This window comes from Lynx rufus, unplaced genomic scaffold, assembly GCF_022079265.1.
Source record: "Lynx rufus isolate CCGP_SWC_20201006 ecotype Redwood Valley unplaced genomic scaffold, mLynRuf1.p SCAF_2, whole genome shotgun sequence".
In the NCBI taxonomy this organism is placed as follows: domain Eukaryota; kingdom Metazoa; phylum Chordata; class Mammalia; order Carnivora; family Felidae; genus Lynx; species Lynx rufus.
Window position 1 is genome coordinate 98,408,096 of NW_025814834.1, and position 24,367 is coordinate 98,432,462.

Consider the following 24,367-nt stretch of genomic DNA (forward strand, 5'->3'; position numbering starts at 1 on the left):
TCAGTGCTAACACATACAGCCAGTTCTTTGGAGGGGGGGTGGGCTGGTGATAGAAACAGCCCTATTCTTGGCTTTCCCTACTGATGACTTACTAAGTGTTTTGGAGGGAATGCATGGTCTTGTCCATCTGCCTTCCAGATTCTAGTTTGCCAAATTTTGTTGCTGTTTCTTCCTCTTCTCTTCTCTACATACATTTGGGATTATGCCTTTTTGATAAATTTTCTTTATTAGTGCTTTTAGTAGAGAGAAGAAGATATGTGTGTACAGTTCATCATGTTTTTCCAGAATAGACCCCCCCCCTTTTTTTTTGGTATCATATGAACTGTGTCACTTCCCAAGTGAATTTTAAGATTCTGTCTTCTGTAGTTCTAGATTTTTCTGTGTCACATTTCCTCTTGTCATCTGAAGAATTCACTCTGGTTTTTGTTTTGGCTAGATAAAAGTGTAGGTACCTGAATTTGAACACTGATGATAAACTGTATGAAAGAGTAAGGATATTTATTTTTCGAATTGCTGAATTCTTCACAAATACCTGAGCTGTTTTTAGAAGGAACGGGTTTGGCACTTTGATTTTTTTTTTAAAGGAAATTAAATTTTTTTGACAAAGCTATTTTGACTGCTTTGTCTACTTTGAGTGTATTTTCTGTAAATTTCTCAGAAGAGAGAAAAGATACTCCTCTCTTGTTAGCCACTTGTAGTAGTATTAAGACACGATCAGAAAACAGAGGCAGGACTAATCCTTTTGTTGAAAGGGAAAGCAAAGGCCTAAAAATATGCTTAGTAGGGACCCTAGGTTGAGCCTGTTAGTATTAAAGTATTAAATAACCTGCAACAAGTTATTGTTAATTCTTAACTCTTTTCCTTCATTTATTTATTACTAAGTATTCATTGCTTGCTGCTTCACTCGATACATTCTACACATTCTCTCCTGGGATTCTATAAAGCACAATAGTCCCCAAGCTTTTTGTAAAGATGTATTCAAATCAGACTTCATTTCTTTCTAAATCAGAATATCTGTGGGTGAGTCCAGGGTATGTGAATATTGAAAGGTTGTATAAATTCTATCTTTTGTATGTTCCTGATTAAAAATTGCTATGAGAAGGGCATGGCACAGGAATGAATGACCCCATCCCTGCCTTTTTCTGATCTTGTTATAGCAGGTGAACTGTCTTAAAGGTTTGGGAAAGAATTACGGGAAGGTTAATCTCTTGAGTGCGTGCTCCTTTGTGTGTTTGTGTGTATTGTTTAGGTAAGTACTAAGGAGTATGGCTAACAAAAGACACTGTACAGAATTTTTAAGTTCTGTATTAGTAAATTGATGAGATACTATAGACCATATTTTCTTTTTCTTTTTTTTTTTTTAATTTTTTTTTTTAACGTTTATTTATTTTTGAGACCGAGAGAGACAGAGCATGAACGGGGGAGGGTCAGAGAGAGGGAGACACAGAATCTGAAACAGGCTCCAGGCTCTGAGCTGTCAGCACAGAGCCTGACGCGGGGCTCAAACTCACGGACCGCGAGATCATGACCTGAGCCGAAGTCGGCCGCTTAACCGACTGAGCCACCCAGGCGCCCCTATAGACCATATTTTCTATCGGATTGTTAATGTTCTCCACATTTTGAGGATTAAATCTCATGACAGGTTCTCAGGTTGAAGGTATCATTATGGGATCATAAAAGCGTGTTTTGAGAATTGAAGTTTCCTTAGAGATTTCATAGTCTAAAGCTTAGAGAGTGGTTATACACATCACAAAATGAAATTTTCAGGATTCCAATTCTGTTACTCATTCCAGTTAATTGTGAACTGAGCCATTCCTTGCCCATAAACTAAGATTGACTGTAAATGGCATACAGAGCCAGCTGAGTGGAGTTATATTCTCCCATTTTCCCACAGGATGCAATATGGATTACCTCTAACAGATGGAACAAATAGTCTGTAGTTTGGGTTTTCAAGCCTCAGTATGAGTCCCATTTCTCTACCCACTTGTAGCTATTCATTATTCCTAGGAATTCTATACCCCTGTTAGGGTATGCTTTAAATAGATAGATGTTGACTACCATTTGTTTTTTTACTGTGATAATAGAAGTCAGTAGAATCTTTGCTAGTGATATTTTACTTTATCTAAATTAAAATATTTTGTATCATTATGCTTCATCATTTAAGTAACGTTAAATCTCTTTTCATTATATGCCCAAACTCTCAATAACTTAAAACTAAATTTAAAAACTGGAAAAAATTGACAAATGCATGAGAGTTATCAGTCAAGTTCTAGAATCAGTTTATTGAACAAAGGAATGTTGTCTCTCCCATTAGACAACCTAATGTGAAAAATGAGAGGCCAAGAAACGTGGTTGGCAACTCATTTTCTGGACAGTACTTTAAATTTTATTCATTTTAGTGAAATATACTTGTTTATTTTGACAAATTAGGCTAACTTTTGACCTTTTATTTTTAACTAGGAAAAACCCCATCTAGCATTTCCTCTCCAATTTTAAAGAATGGCCACATACATATATTTTTGAAAAGTTTTAGTAAAATGAGGTCTTTGTTTCAAAATACAAGTTGAATTCTGAGATCTAGTATTCAAAAACTATTTTATGGGTGCTAGGGTGGTTCAGATAGTTGAGCATCCGTCTCTTGATTTTGGCTTAGGTAATGATCCCAAGATCATGAGATTGAGGCCCGCATGTAGCTCAGCGCTGAACATAGAGACTGCTTAAGATTCTCCCTCCCTCCCTCCCCCCTCTCCCCTCTGTCCCTCCGCCTTCTCCCCCTCCCTTCCTCCAGCCTTCTCCCCTGTTTTCTCTTTCTCTCAAAATCTTAAAAAAAAAAAAAAAAACTGTTATGTTTTGTAGTTCCTCTGAGGAAATCTAGAAATATACATACAGCATGTTTTGGAGGGCCACAGGCATGCATATAAAAATACATGATGGGGAAGAAAGCCTTCCCTAATACTATTTCTCCTTGTATAAGGCCTGCTGTATATAAAAATTGTTTTTAAAAATTTACTATTTTTAATCTCCTTCTTATTTCCATGATGATTTAAATTCTTAGGCTGCTTTCCATCTCAAACCTACCAATCTAACCAATCTGTTAAAAAATTTTTGAAAAGTGTTGCCTAATACATGTACCTTCCATTCCAAATAAATACATACTAATACTAATATTTATCATACTGAGATTTTAAGAAATAAAGTATTACAAAAAGAGTACCTTCCCTTCCTCAGACCTTTTCCTTTCTCTGTTTGGTTTCCATCCTTGCTTTTTCTCCTGAGGGTGGTTGTCATAAATTTAGTGTATATCCAGTTCATGTTTTTTAACTGTGCATGTATTCACAAAAACATATATTTAAAAGAAAAAATTTTTTATGTTTATTTTTGAGAGAGAGAGCATGAGCAGGGGAGGGGCAGAGAGATGGGGAGAGAGAGAATCCCAAGCAGGCCCTGTGCTCTCAATCCAGAGCCCAATGTGGGGCTCGAACTCAGGAACTGAGAGATCATGACCTGAGCTGAAGTTGGTTGCTCAACCAACTGAGCCACTCGGGCACCCCAAAAATAAACATTTTTAAAAGATTTACATATATGTAATCATTCAAATTTTTTTGAAGTTAGCTTCTTAAAAATTGAGTTTTACTTTTGAGTGTCAGCTATTTGGAAATAGTTTGTGGTATATCATCATATAAATACACAGTTTATTCTCATTATTCACAGTAGATGCTCTATAAAGTTGCTGTGAACATCGAATTAGTGAAAACTAAAATCATTGTTCATAGGGGAAATACAGGGTTAGGTCCTGTGAGCTTTAGGTTACATTTTTTGTCAACTGAACATATAACCTTGTTTTATTTGTGTTTCTGTTTAAAGGCACACGAGTATATATTTTCCATCATTAGCATTGAGCCCACGGCCAACAGCCCTGTAACTCATGCTTGAATGAAGCTTACCAACACTGTATTTTCTCCATAACACACATCACAGCCTTCTCAAGCTTAGGAATAGTAGATAGCACTTTGTCACTACTGTGGTGAGAGACCCTCTTAAACAGCAAAATCACCCACAAAAATGTGGAAACTGTGACACTACATATATCGTGAAAAGGCCACTTATAGTATAAAAGGTGAAATGAGAAGACTGAGCATTTCCTTGTTTGCCTTCAACTATAAATGTGTCATTCAATTCAGATTTTTGCAGCTCTGCTCATGTGCGTGTCCACAGATTTTTATCAGTTCATAGTGTATGTGCAGCTTTACATTTTTACTGTTCTGATGGTTGTGAAATGGTATATATCATCATTATTACAATTTGACTTCTGAAATCTCTGATTTCAGTGTCTTTAATTTTGAATTCGAGACCAGAATTTATGATTTATAAAAATTCTTTTGTTTTTGAACTGAAAACATGCTTTTTTATTGTGATATTTAAGTCAGTACTAACCTAATCTCTATCGTATATCCACCTTTACTTTTCAGTTTGCTAATCCAGACTTTACTCAACCTATCTCAGAAGTTGTAGATGAAGTAATTCAGAATTGCCCTATTGATGTCAGACGTCCTCTCTACAAGGTCAGTATTTACAGCAAAATTACTGTTCAAGGCCATACTTTTAAAAACTTCTTAAATTTCTGGTCTGTTCTTGAATATTAAATTAAAAAACCTCTCTTCAAAAGGCTCTGATAGGATTTTAGTATTGTTTCTTATGTCTTTAAAAATGTTCTTTTTCCTTTTAAATAAAAGTCAATACTTATGTATTTTTCTCCACCAATATAGAATATTGTCCTCTCTGGAGGTTCAACCATGTTCAGGGACTTTGGACGTCGCTTGCAAAGAGATTTGAAAAGAACTGTAGATGCCAGGCTGAAACTAAGTGAGGAATTGAGTGGTGGCAGATTGAAGGTTGGTTTTCTCAGTTATTGGTGGGAGGGTAGGGGCTTTCTTGATTCTTATAATGGTGATGGGAAATGTCTGCCAATTTTTGCTTTAATTTAGGAAAATAAGAGGCCTCTATCAGGCATTCTAATGGAAAGTGGTTAATATTACACATTCATGTCCATGATATTCTTGGTCATTTGATTCCTCTAGGATATCACCTACATTTCTGGAAAGTATTCTTAGTCCGTGTAAGCACCATTTTTTCATACCTCTCTCACGGATAACGTATTATATAGAACAGATATCTTGCATACTCCAGGGATAATATTCCTTAGGGAATCTACACAATTTTAAATTCTCCAATAGTAGTACAATAAAGCTGAGATGAGAGAGAAGCTGATGTTGTGGGGTCAAGCCTGCTTATACAGACTGACCCTACCCACCCCTATCCCCCATAGCAGCTCATAGTGTAAAATCACACTGGTGGTTCAGCAGAAATAACTTTTCTTTTGCATGTCCTGGATTTTGGGTTCACTGTCAAAATCAAAATTAATTTTAAATTTTCAGATGTCGGCTTTCTATATTTATGAGACAGATTTTCAGTAAATGTTATGTTTCATACTTATTCATTGTAGACTGTTGATACAAAACATTGGTTTAGAGGATATGTTGTTAAATAAAAATACATTTTTTTCAACTTGGAAAATTATTAAGAATGAGGGCTTCATCTGAGACTACTAATCATTTAAAATTACTTAAAAGTAAAACACAATCCTCTAGAGTTTGCTGCTTGTTTAGAAATTGCATGACAGCTGTTTTCACCCCCTAAATTTTGGTTATCTTAGATCTGTCCCTTGGACTGCAGAATAAAATATGTTTAAGTAGTTGTTTAGTTTGTAATGACTCATAGAGACATGAAATGAAAGTAGAAATGCTATTTTTGAGTGTAGTATTTTAATAAAGTAAAAATGTAACATTTTTAGGTTGCTCGTACATTTCAAAATAAGAAATGAGAGATTTTTTCCCCTCAGTGATGTCAACTGTATTGACATTAATGATACAGGAAAAATAATGTTTACTGGAGGACTCTGCCTCTCTTTTTCTTTTATATGATATTTTTATGGATTTTCATAACATTTTTATATATCTATATCTAAATCTGGCTTTATCCCCTTTCAATCTGTAATTTTTAATGGCAACTAAAATAGTTTTAACAGCAACAAAATAAGCCATTTTTTATGACCTGTAAGTTTGTAAATTTTTTATTTTGAAATAATTTCATACTTAGAGAAATGTTACAAAACTTAGTGGAAGGAATTCCGATAAATCGTTCACCTAGATTCCCCAAATGTTAGCATTTTATATTTGCTTTTTTCTATACCTATAAATATATGTACATATGCATATATACACACATTTTTCTGAATTGAGAGTGAGTTGGAAAAATAATGGTCCATCACCCCTAAATGTTTTAGTGTATGTCCCCAAACAATACAATTCAATTGTAAAAATCACACAAGTAAGCTTGATATAATATATAATTTAGTTATAGACCCGATTCAGGTTTCAACAGTTTTTCCATTATTGTCCTTTATAGCAAAAGAAAAAACTTCTGGTCTAGAACCCAATCCAGAATCACATGTTTGAAATAATTATTATGTCCTTTCAATCTGGAACAAGTACTCAGTCTTATTTGTCTTTTTTAACCTTAACGTTTTTGAAGAATACAGGCCATTTATTTTGCAGGATGTTTCTCAATTTGGGATTGTCTATTGGGGATATTTCCTCATGATAAGTTAGGTTCAGATCAGGTACTTTTGGCAGTAATACCACAGAAATGATGTTGTATCCTTTTTAGTGCATTGTATCACTGAACACATGGTATAATTTGTCCCAGATGTTAATTTTGATCAGTTGGTTAATAAAGTTGTGTTTGTTAGGTTTCTCTGTGAAGTTATTTTTCTTTATATTTAATAAGAATATTATGGAAAGATAGTTTCAGACTATGCAGCTATCCTGGTTTTTATCAAACTTTCAGCCCTGGTTTTAACATCCATTTTTCTTTTCTGAAATAGTTATCGTTGTGGTAGTTGCCAACTGGTATTCTGTACATTCCAGTCATCCCATCTGTGTTTTTTAAGTCTCATTTTACTGTAAGGAAGAGTTTTTCCTTCTCATTCATTTTCATTCATTCATTCTTTCATTCATTCATTCAGTAATACCTCTGTGAAAACCTGATTTCTCATCATATAATTTAATATCATTGTGATATAATATCAACATATCATTATTACTATTAATATCTTTAATTTTGATGCTCAGATTTCTCAGATTTGTCCAGTAGGAGCCCTTAAAGATGGCTTTTTGTCCTTTTGATGCATCTCTAGTATTCTTTCGGTGCTTTGTTACTCCTTGACACAGCAGAATAATTCAGGTTCTTCTCTTCCTTTCTGTTCCTTTTGGTGCAAAATGCTATTAAGCAACCAAGTTGTGGATACTAGTTATGTTTATTGTTACTGAGGGTCACCTCTTCAGGCCTTGGTGTACAGAACTAGGATGTGTTTGTGTGTACGTGCGTGCGTCCGCTTGCACGCGCGCACACACACACACACACACGCACACACAATCTATATCTAGTTTTGTATGTATATAAATTTAAAACTCTGAATGCATACCGATACTGCCAGTTCCAGAATACCAGAAGTTCAATCTAGCCTTCTTCTCTTCCATATTTGTAATGTTGTGTTTTCTGACAGTGAGAATCTTGGCTTCCATTATCTACAATATATTTATGTTTTTGCTCGAATCTGGAATATGTATATAGTACTTTCAGAATTATTAATCCATACTATTGTGAGAAATATATTAACTGGAATTCAACAGTTAATTTTTATCTTAAACCAGAAGGCACAGTCATAATACTGTGTTCACAATTGGGTTAGTCGCTTTTGCCACTTCAGAGTGCTTGTTTTTTTTGTCTTTTAAAAATTAGCTTAATTTGTTTCTGTTGTGTTCTGTTTTGCTTTGTGTGCGTCCTCTTAGAGTTTTATTATTTTTGAGTATCTGAAACATTATATTTTAGTCTATATACATTTAAAGTTACATAATACAGAAATCGTTACTTGAATTTATTTCTCGAACTGCTCTTGCTGTTTCATTTTTAGCCAAAACCTATTGATGTACAAGTCATTACACACCACATGCAGCGATATGCAGTTTGGTTTGGAGGATCGATGCTGGCTTCCACGGTGAGATAAAGCTTACATTTAAAATGTGATTTTTCAGATGGGAGAATTCACCAGTACTGACATAATTAAAAATATTTTCTAACGTTTATTATTTATTTTGAGAGATTGAGAGTGTGTGTGCAAGTGGAGGGGCAGACAGGCAGAGAAGGAGAGAGAGAGAATCCCAGATAGCCTCCCTGCTGTCAGCGCAGGGCTGGACACAGGTCTCCATCTCACAGACCATGAGCCGGTATCAAGAGTCGGATGCTTAACCGACTGCGCCACACAAGCACCCCAATACTTACACGGTTCAGAAGAACGAAGGAAATTTCTTTAAATTGTATTTGTATATTGCATGAGCAGGTTTTAAAATCGGATGTCTCTCTCTATATAGACATACTATATATATATATATATATATATATATATATACACACACACATACATACATATATATATATGTGTGTGTGTATATATATAGTAGTTTAAAAAGTAGAAGTCCTTTGGATTTTATTTTTTGCTCGCTAGACATTTTTTTAGAATGAGCATTTATGGTGTTAAAATTTATCTGTAGGGAAAATTCTTTTAACCTTGTGATAATACAGATATCAGAAGGTCATTGTTTTTTCTGTGTAGATATTTAAAAGCATTAAGATCATTGCATAGGAAATATGATGTTCAAAACTGAGTGGAAGGAATTGTTCTAAGAGCTCTCTCCCCAAACCAAAACATCTTAAAATCCCTTCAAAAGATAATTTAACATCATTAGTCTATTAAATATTGGTGCTTTATCCTGTGGCACAGAGTATTAAATAAAAAGAAGAAGCTTTAATCTGAATTACTGAATATCATACATGCTTGGATTTTTAAAACCATTTAAAATGAAGAGGTACATATTATTCCTTAATTTTAGTCATCTTCATTTGTGCCATATAACCTATTTGAGTTTGTAAGTGTGCCCTCTGAGAAAGGAGTTAACAGAGAGAGAGAGAGAGAGAGAGAGAGAGAGAGAGAGACTGACTCTGTCCATACCTTGAGTAAGGAAAGCAAGTTGATCTAGAAGTTTTTGTATATGACTACTAGGAGTTTACCTATATTTTAGATTTAATGCTGCTCTTTTAGATTACAATGGGGGGAAGCCTCAGCAGAATAGTCTGGGCTTTTGAGAATCCACCTTCCAGTCTTCAGAATTTCAAAATCATGCTAAGGTAGGGGGAGATGTGTGTTAGGACATGTGTTGTTAAGTGCTACTTTTCATTTCTGATAAAGAATTACAACTGATGTTGTCACAGTTGCTAGAAATTTTAAGCTTTGTTCACATATGGAGGTGGGCTAATAAAAATTTTAGATTTAACAAGTCTATTTTATTAAAAAGTTTTTTTTCAATGTTTATTTTTGAGAGAGAGCGTGAGCATGGGCAGGGAGGGGCAGAGAGAGAGGGAGACCCAGAATCTGAAACAGGCTCCAGGCTGTCAGCACAGAGCCTGACACGGGACTTGAACTCACGGACAGCGAGATCATGACCTGAGCCAAAGTCGGACACTTAACCACAAGGCACCACACAGATCTCTTTTAAGCATATTGAAAGGTGGTACGTTTTTGACCTTTGTAAAATACATGTTTTTGTTTTCAGCCTGAGTTCTACCAAGTGTGCCACACCAAAAAGGATTACGAAGAAATTGGACCTAGCATTTGTCGTCACAATCCAGTGTTTGGAGTCATGTCGTAAAATTGATTTGATAATTATTGGGGTTAGGGAGGTGGGGAAGAAATAATCTTTCTGATTACCTGTTTTGTCTGGATGGCTGGTTTTGAGGTTTTAAACCTGACTTGGAGTAAGAAGACCAAACATAATTATACAGGATATTTTAATAAGTATATCAACATGCGAATGTAGAGGAGAGCCAAAATGATTATGTGTTTTTCTTTAGACTGAATATTTGAATCTTATGTGTAACAAAAAGAAGTGGGTTTTAGTTCTTTCTGTGCCCTGATATTTTGTATATTATTGAATTATCCAAGATTCGATGGGATTTATCGGTATGTAGATAGCTCTATAATGCTTGAGTTGTGCACTTCTAAGTGTGCAATGCAAGAGCTTGTTTATATTTCATACTTTTTATACTTTGAGGAAAAAAAAGTCAAAGAAAAACTAGTATTTGAGGAAAAACAAGTGACCAAGTAAAGGATAAATTAAAAAAGCCTCATGAGACTTGGCGCACACACACACTCATGGGATTCCAGTTATTACAAATGGCTTCCACCCCCCTGTACCCCCACAGTGGTTTTCTTTGCAAGTGCTTTTGGAACTAAGAAGCTAGTATCTTGGATTAACTGATGCCTGCTAGTGCTTTCTGATTACTCGAATTCTGTTTCTTGCTTTAAAGGAAAAGTAAAGACAAGATTGTTGGACCAGTAATGCAGTTCTGTAGTGTCATTTCTTATTAAAAATGAAAATTTGATTACCAAAATTGGTATATTTAAAGCCTAACACCATTCTAATAAAGGCACAGATTTCTTTTTAATACTTGTTTCAAGCTCTTTAATCTCTTTATAAGTTAACTAATCTATTTTCTTCAAACCTCTGCAATAGTTCTTTAAAATCACAACAGTTGGTTAGCAAGCTGACTTTTTTATGTGCTCTGAACAAATAATTGTGAAATTTTAATATGTTGAGTGCTTTCATTTTGATAACTGGATCTCCATTTGATATTTTCATTTGTATAACTCATTTGCAGTCTGAAAATTTTTTTAGTGCCAGTCCCTGACATATCATGGAAAGTTAATTTTCTTTGCATTTTAAAATAATCTGGATCATGAAGAAAAAGTGATAAAATAAATTAAAACTGAATTACCTTTTCTAATGTTTTTTTTTTTTTTTTTAGGAGCAGTGTCATTCTACTTTGTGTTTATGTATTTTATATGATTTCTGTTTCTGTTGGAATAGTGGGATTCGTTGAAATCTCTCTAATGTGTATGGCAGAAAATATCTTGTGAACTTGAGAAATTTTACCAGTTATTTATAGAAGAATAAAATGGAAAATGTTTTATAGGCTTTTTAAAACGTCAGCATCAATGTCAGTGAACACTTAAACTTCATTATCCATGAGAATAACACATAGGATTAGTATACTTCTGTCTAAAAGTTAAAGAGCAGTTAAAGTGTCTTTGTTGTTTGTATTTACTATAAAGATAGAATTGGGGAGTAAACTTTAGGTTTTATTTACAGTGAAGCTGGATACTTAAATTAATCATTTTATATGAATCTTTGAATATGGGAGTAAAGAACAAAATGTTTGCCCTCCAGTGGTAGTAGTATGAGTATAAAAGATCTTTTTTTTTTACTTGAGAAAGTAGTCCATGAACATGTAAAATAAAATATTCAAACAGCACCAAAGAGTAGATAGTGAAAGTACATTTATTTTCCACCACAGCTTTTCTGACTTTCTCATTACAGTTAGAAATGTCTTTATGTCCTTGCAATTTTCTGCATATAGAAAGGAGTATAGCTCCCTTATGTTAACACAAATAGGAGTTTGCTACATACACTATTCTTCGTTTGCTTTTTCAAAGATCTTTTGATACAGAGCTAAAATGGTAAACATCAAAAGATTTCATCTTCCTGATCCATTAGCATTGCTTTAAATATGTCTTTTCCACCTAGTATTGTTGAAGAGTGAATGAGTAAGCTCAAATCACATTTACAAAGCCACAAATTACAGTCTCACTCATACTTATATAAAGATGTCAATGGTTTGATACAAAAATGTGAAGGTCAAGAATTTTTCTTTAAACTTACATGTATTTAGGCACACAAGAAGACTCAAACCTTTCTTATGTTTCCTGATATCCCCTTTGCATTGCTTTTATAGGACTGAACTATGTTATGATAGCTTATTTCTTTACGTCTTATTTCTTTACATCTGTCCTATCACTGTGTATCATTTTTCAGTTTATAGCATGTTTGGTTGTATATGTGTAGAGGCTGGCCAAGATGAATTCACATCTGTAACACTGATTTGATGTCAGCTACATGAGCGTGGTACATTGGAAAAACACCAGACTAAGGCCAGTGACTGAAATTTTTATTCTGGTTCTACAAATTGATGATACAACTCCTTCGACTTTGATTTTTTGTTGTTATTGTTAAAACATAGAAGATATATTTGTGTAATCTTAGATAAATTCCTTGAACTTTCTAGACCTTAATTTACATATCAGGGTGGTGTGGTATCTGGATTAACAGTGCAGTTTTTATGAGTTGTGAGAATTGGTTTATTTGTGTTAGTAAGGGTGTCTTCTAATGCCTCCTTTTTAGTAGGCAGGGCTTTGATCGATTGGGAAATATTAATGGACAGAAATAAAAATAGATGACGGTTATCTAACTTGCCTACTCTTCAGGAAGCTGGGTTTTACAGCCTGATCCTTACACATTAGTACATGGCATATACTACAAGTAACCACCTTCTTCTGATTGTCTTGCTTTTTGATAGCAGATACAGCAGTTGTCTATCAAGTCCACCAATAGTTTGCTTTCAAAGCTACTTGAACAAGTGGATATAACTGTCCTTGCAGTTATTTGTAGAAATATCTTCAGAAATAATAATATATATAGGGATAACAAGCTATTATGTTCTTTATTCTCTACTTAATTTCTGCAGAGAAGTTCTAGAAGATATATCTGTATAAATAGAAACCTTCTTCATTCAGATAACCATAAAGATGGTACCAGAGTACTTTGTAATATTATTGATGAAATTATTTGTAGTATCAAAAGGTATTTGTGGTATTGTAAAGAGTGGTGTTGTTCCACTAAATATCGGACTGATCTGTCAGTGATCAAGTCCCATGTATTTCCGCTTTTCCTACCAGCACTGCTTTGACTCCTCTGCCCCTCTAACTGCCAGATCTTATTCATCAGCACCATGCCTGAGTGCCTCTGAGAACCCTCTGCAGTCTCTTTAGCTGTTAGCACCTAGATTCCCAATATAGCTTAATGTCCCTAAATGTATTACCTAAAATACATGCAAACCAAATATGTACAAACTCTTGGGGTAAAACCTTCTACTCTGTGCTGTAGAACATATTCACTGTAGTAGCACGTAGCCAGTATACATGGTCACAGGCAGAGTTGTCAACGAGAAGTTCTGGTGAACTTTCCACAGCAAATCCTGAAAATAAATACTTTGTTTTTATAATTAGGTCCGTATCATATCTAAGCTTATCTTAAGAATTTTAGATCTGCTGGAGGGTCTGGAGACTTGAGTGAAAAGGGATTTCTAGTCACTGTTGATGACTCTTCAATACTGCTCATCCCTCTTCAGTATTTGTTTTTCAGCATACCAGAACCTTCATTACAATGTGCTTGGTCTTGATAGCATCTTAACAAAAATAAATTAAAATCTGTGGTTGTTCCTGGTATTTTCTATGCCATAACCCGGTGTAACTGATGTATTTAGAAGTTGGAAGCTGAAATTCAGTAACACCTATTCGAATTCAGAATTGTATTAACATTGCTCCCATGTATGCAGCAGCAGTAAAAAGAAAAAAAAAAAGGTACAAAAATAGAGATGAATGCGTGACTTAGAAAAAAATGGCAACTGGAAAAAAACCTGAAAGAAAAAACTGAGAAAATTAAAAATTAGGAAAGTTTTGTTTTGTTATTTTGATTTTGCAAATGATTTATCCTTATTGCTTTCTAGTGGTCTGTCACTTTTATACATTACACTAAAACTAAGGTGCTGAATTGAAATGGTTTCACTATTATTCAAACACTACAACTCATTTATACTGCCCGTGTCGTATGAAGGCATCAAGTTTTGGGCCTTCAATCCCAGAGGTATTTCTTGAGTATATACCATGATTCAGTCACTGTGCTTGATGATGAATAAAACATTCTGTTCTGAGCTCAAAAGCTAGTGTAGTGAACTCATTCACAGAGGAGTGAGGTTTCAAAAATGTCTTATGAAGCTCAGAATTCTTCTTCGCATAGATGATGGTGGTTGTGGTGGTTGTTTTGAGGGAAAAAACTCTGCTAAGTACAGAGTTACAACTCTGTAACTAAGTTATGTTACAATGTTTGTCTATGGTTTAAAATTAGTCTTTTATGTGTGCCTAAAATTCTTACTCAAAATAATGAAAAATGTTACATCCAACAATAGTTGAAGAAAGTAATTACACAATAGGATCAGTCATATTCATTTGGTATTTCTAGTGCCTTACATATTACCTGGCACATAGTAGTAGTTCAGTAAATGTGTTTGATAGATGGCTAGATGCATGAATAAAATCCATTTTTCATTTTGAAATGAAAGCTTTGAATTGCTTGTGTACACAATTTTTGGTCCTTTAAAAATATCCAGATTTATCAATAAAGTAAAACAATAATTACACTTTTCTTTTCCACTAGTTTTTATCTTAAACTGTGATAATTCTATGTAAAACAGTGGAGGATTAATTAAATGATCATAAATTTTCTGAAGTGAATCTTCAGTAGTTCTTTAACTAGGTTTTTTTGTAATTTTTAGATCTCCGTAGTGTAAATGATTGTACACTCTAAATCTGAGCATTGTACAATGCTAATCGAAATGCCTTGAAATGTTTTGTGCCATTGAACATCAGCACTAGAAACCCTACTAATTTCTCGCTGTGGCTTTTGTTGATCAGTTTTGATTCCCTCTGATCCAAATCCCATTCTGAGACAGTTTAGAGAAGATGACTTAAAATTTCCTCCATTTTCAATGAACAAGAATCATTGGTACAGTGGACTGTTAATCTTTCTTGCAGGCTTATTAGAAAGTTGATACTGGAATTGGGAGTACATCCTTTCTTTTATTGAGAGTACATGGTGTCTTTCACAAACAAATTCTTAAGAATCCACTGTTCAGAGGGTGGGGCAATAAGAAAATATGAGATGTATGTTTTGGTGCAATAATGCTTAGTTGGGGTATCACGTACCTTTACAAGGTGACTACAGAGCAGTTCTATTAGAATAGACTGATTTCTCTTTCCCAAGACCTTGAATGATGAGGAAGATTTTGGTAGATAGAGTAGGTAGGGAAAATATTTTAGGTATGGAAGAAAGGGCCTGAGTAACATTTAGTGATTGTGGGGAGGGGTGAATGTGTTGTGGCTGTAAGCAAATTGGAAATAGTGGATAAAAGTATTGGAGGATGTGTGCTGTCCTCACACATGGACTGAAAAACTTAAAAATGGATGCAGTTAAGGTTGAGATCACATATGCAAACAACTAACGTCAGTGGCGTGGAATTTTCAGAGTTTGGTCTAGTCCAAGTCACATTTTACCATTGTAAGTGACTTGGCAAAGACCACATAAGTAGTTAGGGACAGAATAGGGCTTTTAATGATTCTTTTTCTGTTATATTTATACCGAATAGCATATTGTTTATTAAATATTCACAAAATTTATTTGGCAATATTGCTTAGCCTCTGTGACCCATTTAATTGAGAGAGGTGATACCTTTACGTGTTAGATGCTGCTCATGAGAGGGAGGTATCAAATGACCTTAAATATGTCTACCAAGTCATGCATGATGTCCTTAGTTACCGGGCTGAAGTGCTCAGTTAATAACAAGAGCCTAAAACTCAGCAAGTCTGTTGGAGACTGAATTGGATGTTATGAGGAAATGAACTCTTTAAAAAGAGAATGGAAAGAAAGAGACCTCTCTGTATGTAGAACAACCATTGGGACATTAAGCTGTGCCAGTCTAGGCGTGTTTAAGCTCTTGCACATTTTGGCACTGTCTCCAAATTGGCTAAATTTATGTACCTATTTGCAGATCTCATACTGAAAGTGAAACTTGCCAGTGACATAATTGGATTTTTATGAATTAGAAAGTACCTGAACTGGTTTTAAAGACTGGTAAAGCATTTTTAGTCTACAAATAAAAGTGAACTTTGTGATAGTGTTATGAAATACATTCTTGGCATGTGGCAAGTGCTCAAATATTTGTTGAATAAAGTTATCTGGATTGAAAAAGATTTGTGGAAATGGTGTTTCTGATCCTACCACGGTTTTGGCCCAGTAATTAAGAATACTTAGGATGCAGGCGGGATGATAACCTATTTTTTTTGTTGTTGTTATTGTTTGTTTATTTTGAGAGAGTGCACACATGCATGAGCCAGGGAAGGGCAAGGAGAGAGGGAGAGAGAGAATCCCAAGCAGGCTATGCACTGTCAGTGCAGAGGCCAACACAGGGCTCTAACACATAAACTGAGAGATCATGACCTGAGCCGAAATCAAGAGATGGACTTGGAAATGACTGAGCCTCGCAGGTGCTCCAATACCTGTTTTTAAAATAGATCACTTTTGGAAGAAATTAAAATTCTACTTATCCATTTATAGCTACATATAGTCTTTTAAAAATTCATCCTTTTCAAGGTGGTGCATTGAAAAGTGGTTCTGCCCTTATATGTATATTATGTTTTCATAAACTCAAGATCAAGGATCTGCTAATGATTTCACATTTGGGTACATTTAAATTGTATGTTTGTGGATTCACCTGCCACTAATATATCTCAAAAGTTATTTGATCTGAACAGTACGGTATTTTTCTACCTGTTTCTCTTTCTTCACCTTTATAAATGGAAAGTTACAACTTTATGGACATTATTCTTTAGGGCACTTGAAGCATGAATAAAATGGTTTTAAGTACCCCCCCCCCCCCAAGGATAAGGAAGTGACTTCTTAAACTCCCAAGTAGAAGACTTTTTATTCAGGCATTAGCATTTCAGTATTCTTGAAATTGAAGTGACTACTTGTGTTTGACCTCTTTGACAAAGAAGACAACTTATTTTTTTTTCAGGGACTTTTAACAAAAGATGGAGAGAGAGGCAGATGTGGTTTTTGAATTTTGAGTCTCAGTCCATCCACTAGATGTCTCTTTTCTCCTATCATCCATAAAGAATATGTTTCAGTTAAATTTGCTGCTGTCAAAAGCAAGTTGGATCTGAGTTATGGAAATAATACATCTCATGTTCCCATTTAAAGTATGCTATTTTCAGCAACATAGCCATGCCTTCAATAAAAACAAAGAGGCAACTTAGGCTGTGACAGTAATTCACAGTGGAATTTATTTATTGAATATCAATTCAGAACTTCCTATATGCTAAAAAATGTTGAAGATATGGGGATATAATAGCAAAACAGACAGGGTTTTTGCCTCTTGGAACTTTAAAAGAATGTTCAAGCCACAGCAACATATTAAAATTTCAATATGAGAACCATCATTTATGTTCTTGTGTTAAGGAAAGCCAGAAAAAGTAGAGGATTGGGTAACATTTTAAGCTTTTTTTCATGCTTAAAGTTCAGTGTTTAATACTACTTGCTAGTTAGTGTTCTTCATGTTTCTTTAAGGTTAGACTTTGTGCAGTTTCTCTCTAGTGATATGGGTTATTGAAAAGATGTAAAGGTTGATTGCAGAGTCAGCGAAGAAATGTTCCTTTACTATTAAGGTACATGGACATAATTGCCTTTAATTCATCATGCAGATTTTAGATGCCCATCAACTAAATGTCCTACACTTTCCTATTAATATACAGTGTAAATGAAAATTCTTATCTGGAAAAAAAAAGCTCAAAAACAACCTTTTGCAACATGTGATCTAGAACTCCACCAGTGGTGTGTTTTACATGTATCAAACTGAACCTTAGGTAATATAGTAGCATAGATTGGCTTAGCTGCTTGCTCTTACTATTTTAGCATAGAACTAACCATAGGCAACCTGATCCTGAAATACTTGAACTTGAGCATGGGAGAGGGTTGTGATTTTGCTTTTGTATTCCAAAATACATTAACTAAGGATATTCCTTCCTCTGTTCTACATTCTAATAACATATTGGTTATTTCCTATAGAAAATCTCAATGACTTTTTTTTTTCCCCTAACTAATGAACATCTTAACATTTACAACAAGAACTGAGGATTTATGGTATTCTGTGACCCAGTAATTGTGTACTCAGGGTTTCCTGTGTTCTTGGCTAGATCATGGCTCATTCAGACACTTTTCCTGCTTAAGCCCATTTTGGTGTCAAAAATGAGCAACATAACAATAGCAGAAGGAAGTGATTAAAGTTTAAGTAAGTGGATGCAGGACATTTTAGCCTAAGTAGTAAAGAAATAAACTGAAGTTCTACTTTGTCAAACAAGCAGGCATTTTTCTTTTCTCTCTGTGCTAATATGTTCTCCTAGAGCCTCCTCATAAACCTCAAAATGGACTCAGCACAAGCCTAAAGCTAACTCTGAAAGAATCTCCCCCCCCCACCCCTGCCCCAAGGCTTTTGTAAGTTTGGGGGATGGTGCTTCAGACTGAGATCAAAGCTGCCTTAGGTTAAATATAAATGTTTTGAAAAAGGGAATAAATGTCCATGTATTGTTTGACAGTGCATAAGTATTTTAAGTTGCCTTGAGTTACTTTGGAGTGCAGGAGCTTTCAGATTACACCTGGCAGGGGACCCCTGGCCCTAAGACAGCTGTGGTAATACATGTGTCATGTTGCTCCTTGTCTCAAAAGGAATGAAAACAAAGCGGTCTTTTATAGGGAGGGGCATTGCTGACATTTGTCACCCGTGCTGCCTCTGAACATGTGTCTACGTGTCCACTCTGAGCTGAACGTCTTTTCTCCCAGATAGGGCTGATCACCAGGACGTGGAAGAACACTCAGTAAGGAATACTTTTTAAGAATGGTTTCCTTCTGGTAATCTCAATGTTGACTGATGAACTCTTGCTTTCCATTTAGTGCGAAGCAGAACTACTTTATCAGATGGGAATGAATTCTTGTGTTCACCAAATCCTAATTAAGTTTACCCTAAAATTACTAAGTGCACAGAGAGATTCCAGTGTCATTTCTTTAGGTCTCATGAACAACAGCTTTTTGTACTGGTTGCTCTCTGGTTTTCACGCACCAGCCAGTTTACAAACAACTTGCAGTGTGTTAGCATTTCATGATGAGAGGAAGTGGAAAGTGTTCCTATGACACAAAAGCCCTTTACTTGAGGGAAACTTTGGGGTTAAGAACAGTTTTCCACTCCAAATGGTTCCATTATGTTCTCCATAATGGGTGTGATTGTTTAATGATGACATATTTGAACTGAGATGATTGAACAGACATTACTTGAGCAAATAAAAACTTGACAGGCTGTGCCTTTTTAAGCAATTTTGTAGGCCTAGGGCAGGATAAGATGGAAAAGGCTGATTACCACCGCCGTTCATAAAAAGAGCAAAATCTGAAAGATGCAGATTTGAAAGTATACGGTTCATGTAGCAGAAGGCTAACCCTGTGCCTGGCTGATTTCTTTTGCAAGTTCCCTTTGTAGGTGCAACTTTGCTGAATGTGCTCCTATTGAAATCTTGTTAAAATAAATGTTTCTTCCAGCTGAGGAATGATGGTCTGCCTTCAGTTTTGCAAGTGGGAAGATCTTTTTGTTGTAGAAGAGCTTCCTAATCCGCCACTTGACCTGGCCTGATCTTAGTTTTGCTTGGACCTGATGTGCCCTCATTGATGAAGTTGAAATATTGCTCTTGCTGCTATTGGTAATCAAATTAAGTCCAGAAAATATTTTTGATCACTCACCGCCTAAGAGACACTGCTAGACCTTGATGTATTTATAGTCTAGCTTGAAGAAAGCTCTGAACATAAGTAACCAAAATGCAGGACAGTGTGTTTCGAGTTGTCGTGGAGGTGAGAAAGTAGAAATTAGATCAGACTAAGAAAATGTAAATCTGCCCTGCCCTTCCTTCATCAGACACAGTTAAAGCCAGCTGCAGTTAACAGGAAAAAATATTTTACCCAAGGACATTCTGCAGCTGTAACGTGTCAGAACAACTCCTTTGCAGTGACTACTGCTTTCTTAACTCAGAGGAACTTTGTTCTCTAAAATCAGACCATCAGAAATTTTGCTATTTGACATAATTTACTTTGACCCAGAGAAGCTGCCTCAATTTCCGTGAGGTGCAGAGCTTCAGACAAGGGGTTTTGGGAGACAGCATTCCACATCTAAACTTCAGTTTCTAAGGGTATAGGACCCTGGGTCCACTTTGCAGTCCAGACCTGATATTCAGCCCTCTACACACAGCCCTGCTTTGCTCTGAACCTATTGCCATGCTAATTTATTTGAATTTCACCATACCCCAAATCTTGTAAGTTCCACCTTTTCTCCAGACTGTTGATTGGCTCCTGAGGTCTTAGGCTGATTGAGCTAAGCTAGGACAGAAGCGCATTCAAAGTGTAAAGCACAATAGAACCCAGAAATTTACATACTTTTTTTTTTTTTAAATCTTAGCATGGGAGAGGGGTAGAGAGAATCTCAAGTAGGCTCCATGCTCACCTGGGTGGGAGCCTGACATGGGACTCAGTCCCACAACTGTGAGATCATGACCTGAGCCAAAATCAAGAGTAGGATGCTAAACTGAGCCATTCAGGTGCCCCCAGAACCTGATTTTAACTGAGTGTTCAGGAACACTTCGAAGGCAGTTGCATTAATGATTTATTAGGTGTCACTAACAGTTTATTTGATATTACAGATACGGGGGGCCATGTCAACTTCTTTCTGACATTTCCGTTAATTTTTTTTTTTCATTTTGGCAACTCAATCTAACATTAAATACATGTATGTGTGTGTGTAATATATTTACATAATATATACATACATTCCTGTGACCTTTTCACATTTATGGTTTTGTATGTAGATTCTTCCACAAAAGTAGTATCTCGTTGGCAGGTGGAGTCTGGCAGCTTAAAATTTCTTCCGTGTTTTCTTAATGTCTTGGCTGTTGTGCGTCCAGTAGATGTTCAATAAATACTTTCCACAGTGAATCAAGGTAGCTTTGTGTCTTCGCTCTTTCTTTGATACTTTCCCTAAGTTTGAAACCAGCATAATGTGGTATCTTCCTCATCACAATTCCACCTCTGCCTTATAAAGTACAAATTACCCTCAGGCAATGAGGCGCTGAGCAATTGAAGGTTTTTATAGCTCCATTTGTCTGCAGTCCCCAAATGCCAATGGATAGATGTGTTTGTCAGAGTGCGTGGTAAGTGCAAGTAAGCCCCCCATTAGCAGCATCATTAGAGATGAAATAGATGCACGGGAACTCAAAGAGGTGATACGTCGTCAGACACTGCTCTGAGGAAGTACAGACTATCATTTGCAGAAGGAAATGCACAATTCCTCACCTCAACTTGATTTCTTTTTCAATCCTTTGTGTATTTACCTGTGTTCATCCACCACTTCAGTTGAGGCAGAATGAAATAAACCATTAAGTAAAAATAGCTCAGGAAAACAGTGAAGACATTAATAGATCTAAATATACCAGCCTCAAGAGAGCAATCTCAATTTACCAAAGTGCCTTCACCATGGGCCTTGCCCTTCATGTAGAGGATGGATGGAGAAAGTGGTGTCTCCCAGTGGCTGAAAAGGGGCCCGTGTTTTTGATCAACCTATTCCTGTACTCGCAGCATTTTTGCCCATCTTTCTGCTGTGTCCTGGGGTGTGGAGACTCTGTCCTCAGGCGGTCTCTTGTGGGTGACAGATAATGTTGCGTTTTCAGGCTTCATATCCAGACAGTCAAATCCAGCAGCAGAAGAGACCTGTCTTCCTGGGTGGTCATTTTTAAGAGAGGAAAGTTTCCTGCAAGCCTTTCAGAAGAGCTCTCCTTAGGCCTCTGTCATCAGAATTCCAACGTGTGTCCATCCTAAGTAGAATGGATTTCAATGACTGGCTTAGTGGGGGACAGAGTGGAGGAGTGTGACTTACTGAAACAACAAATCCGGCTCTTTGGAAGGAGGCTGTGTGTGTCCGTGCTGGATTGTTGGATACACAACCAACCATGTCTGCTACAGTCAGAGCAGAGCAGGGATTCAAACCCAGTCTGTCTTATCCCAAAGGCTGAGTTTGTGTGTTAGTCCCCAAATACACGTGCACAAGGGTGACCTGTGTGTGGCTATTAGGAAAAACATGACTGGAACAAATCTCAGTTTTTTGAGAGATTTGTGCTTATATTTGGGTTGCAAAAACATTAAAATGTGTTCACTTGCTCTGAACATTAGCCAAGTAGTGTGTGGAACTGCTGTGGTCTGGAGTGTGGCCTCCTCCTAGCAACAGGACAACAGCCTTTAAAACAATTCCTCTGACTGGTGTTAGTCTTACAGTGTCCCTCTTACTTTCTCCTTACCAAGAAGTGGTGGCTACAGAGTCTGGGAAGAAATATTAAGGAGGCCCTTGAATTTCAGGCTAAGGGATATACACTTTTTTTTTTTTTTCCCTCCAAGGAATATAGATAGAATCATGGAAGACTTTAGCCAGGAGAAGACATGACCCTGACTGTGATTTAGGAAGATTAATCTGTCAGAGTGAATAAGAAGAATTGAGAGAAATAGCATAGGTCTTTACATTTGCAGGAGGTCTGACCCTCAATCCACCAAGTCTGGTGTGCTGGAAATGCCCATTTGTTTATTTTCTTCAGGTTGAATTTCCAGTTTTGTTCTCCTGGGTTGATAGGAAATTCAGTATGATCTATTTCCTGCCTTCTCAAGGATGCGCCAGAATCTGGGAAGATTACTATGTACCTGGTAAGCTTGGGAAGGACCCCGGATCTCCATTCCATTATGGTCTCACTGACATCTTTGAAGACTGGTAGCCTTCTCTGGCTTAAGAGCATGCAAAGCTTTGTTAAATCTGGGACCCTTGTCGCCCAAGGTCTAGGTTCCCCAAAGACACCAGATAGTGATTTCCTGTAAGTGGTGTTTCCTCTTCAGGGTGCTGCCATCAGTACTGCTCCCATCACTGTCTGACCTCTTTTTAAAGTTAGCATTCAGTGAAATTTGTAGACCTTATGTGTAGAGCTTGATGTTTGGTTAATTGGAATACCCATATAACCACATCCCATTGAAGATCTAGGACTTTTCTGTCACACCAGAAAGTTCCCTCATGTCCCCTTCCAAACAACCCTCTCCTTACCCCGAGGCACCTACTCTGCTGAGTTCTACCCCCATAGATTAGTGTGCCTGTTCTAGAACTTCACATAAATAGAATCCTACTGCAGCTTTTTTCACTCAACATTTTGTGAGACTCATTATGTTGTGTATGTCAATATTCATTCCTTTTTTGTTGCGGAAGAGTATTTCACTTTTTTTTTTTTTTAATTTTTTTTTTTTCAACGTTTATTTATTTTGGGGACAGAGAGAGACAGAGCATGAACGGGGGAGGCGCAGAGAGAGAGGAAGACACAGAATCGGAAGCAGGCTCCAGGCTCTGAGCCATCAGCCCAGAGCCCGACGCGGGGCTCGAACTCACAGACCGCGAGATCGTGACCTGGCTGAAGTCGGACGCTTAACCGACTGCGCCACCCAGGCGCCCCTCACTTTTTTTTAAATATAAAATTTATTGTCAAATTGATTTCCATACAACACCCAGTGCTCATCCCAAAAGGTGCCCTCCTCAATACCCATCACCCACCACCCCGCCCTCCCACCCCCCATCAACCCTCAGTTCTCAGTTTTTAAGAGTCTCTTACGCTTTGGCTGTCTCCCTCTCTAACCTCTTTTTTCTTTTTTTTCTTCCCCTCCCCCCATGGACTTTTGTTAAGTTTCTCAGGATCCACATAAGAGTGAAAACATATGGTATCTGTCTTTGTATGATGTATTTCACTTAACATAAAGCTCCAGTTCCATCCATGTTGCTACAAAAGGCCATATTTCATTCTTTCTCATTGCCACGTAGTATTCCATTGTGTATATAAACCACAATTTCTTTATCCATTCATCAGTTGATGGACATTTAGGCTCTTTCCATAATTTGGCTATTGTTGAGAGTGCTGCTATAAACATTGGGGTACAAGTGCCCCTATGCATCAGCACTCCTGTATCCCTTGGGTAAATTCCTAGCAGTGCTACTGCTGGGTCATAGGGTAGGTCTATTTTTAATTTTTTGAGGAACCTCCACACTTTTCCAGAGTGGCTGCACCAGTTTGCATTCCCACCAACAGTGCAAGAGGGTTCCCGTTTCTCCACATCCTCTCCAGCATCTATAGTCTCCTGTTTTGTTCATTTTGGCCACTCTGACTGGCATGAGGTGATATCTGAGTGTGGTTTTGATTTGTATTTCCCTGATGAGGAGCAACGTTGAGCATCTTTTCACGTGCCTGTTGGCCATCTGGATGTCTTCTTTAGAGAAATGTCTATTCATGTTTTCTGCCCATTTCTTCACTGGATTATTTGTTTTTCAGGTGTGGAGTTTGGTGAGCTCTTTATAGATTTTG

At 36.5% G+C, this 24,367-nt stretch overlaps 2 protein-coding genes across 5 annotated transcripts in view; both read left to right on the forward strand.

The window, feature by feature from the left end:
• Window positions 1-10,620, forward strand: part of ACTR3 (actin related protein 3) — a 65,893-nt gene extending 55,273 nt beyond the window's left edge. The window contains exons 9-12 of the mRNA XM_047085389.1: window positions 4,470-4,562; window positions 4,767-4,892; window positions 8,033-8,116; window positions 9,729-10,620. Of these exons, the coding sequence (XP_046941345.1) occupies window positions 4,470-4,562; window positions 4,767-4,892; window positions 8,033-8,116; window positions 9,729-9,824 (399 nt within the window). The 3' untranslated portion in view covers window positions 9,825-10,620. The remainder of the gene's footprint in view (window positions 1-4,469; window positions 4,563-4,766; window positions 4,893-8,032; window positions 8,117-9,728) is intronic.
• Window positions 10,621-18,781: 8,161 nt separating this feature from the next.
• The window catches only part of LOC124515861 (homeobox protein abdominal-A-like), a 97,410-nt gene continuing 91,824 nt past the window's right edge, over window positions 18,782-24,367 (forward strand). For 2 of the 4 annotated variants that reach the window (XR_006962889.1, XR_006962901.1), the window contains exon 1: window positions 20,478-22,679. The gene's annotated coding sequence lies outside the window, so the exon portion shown is untranslated. Of the gene's footprint in view, window positions 19,646-20,477; window positions 22,680-24,367 lie in introns of those variants that run through there. The other 2 variants (XR_006962891.1, XR_006962904.1) reach the window with 2 other exon arrangements.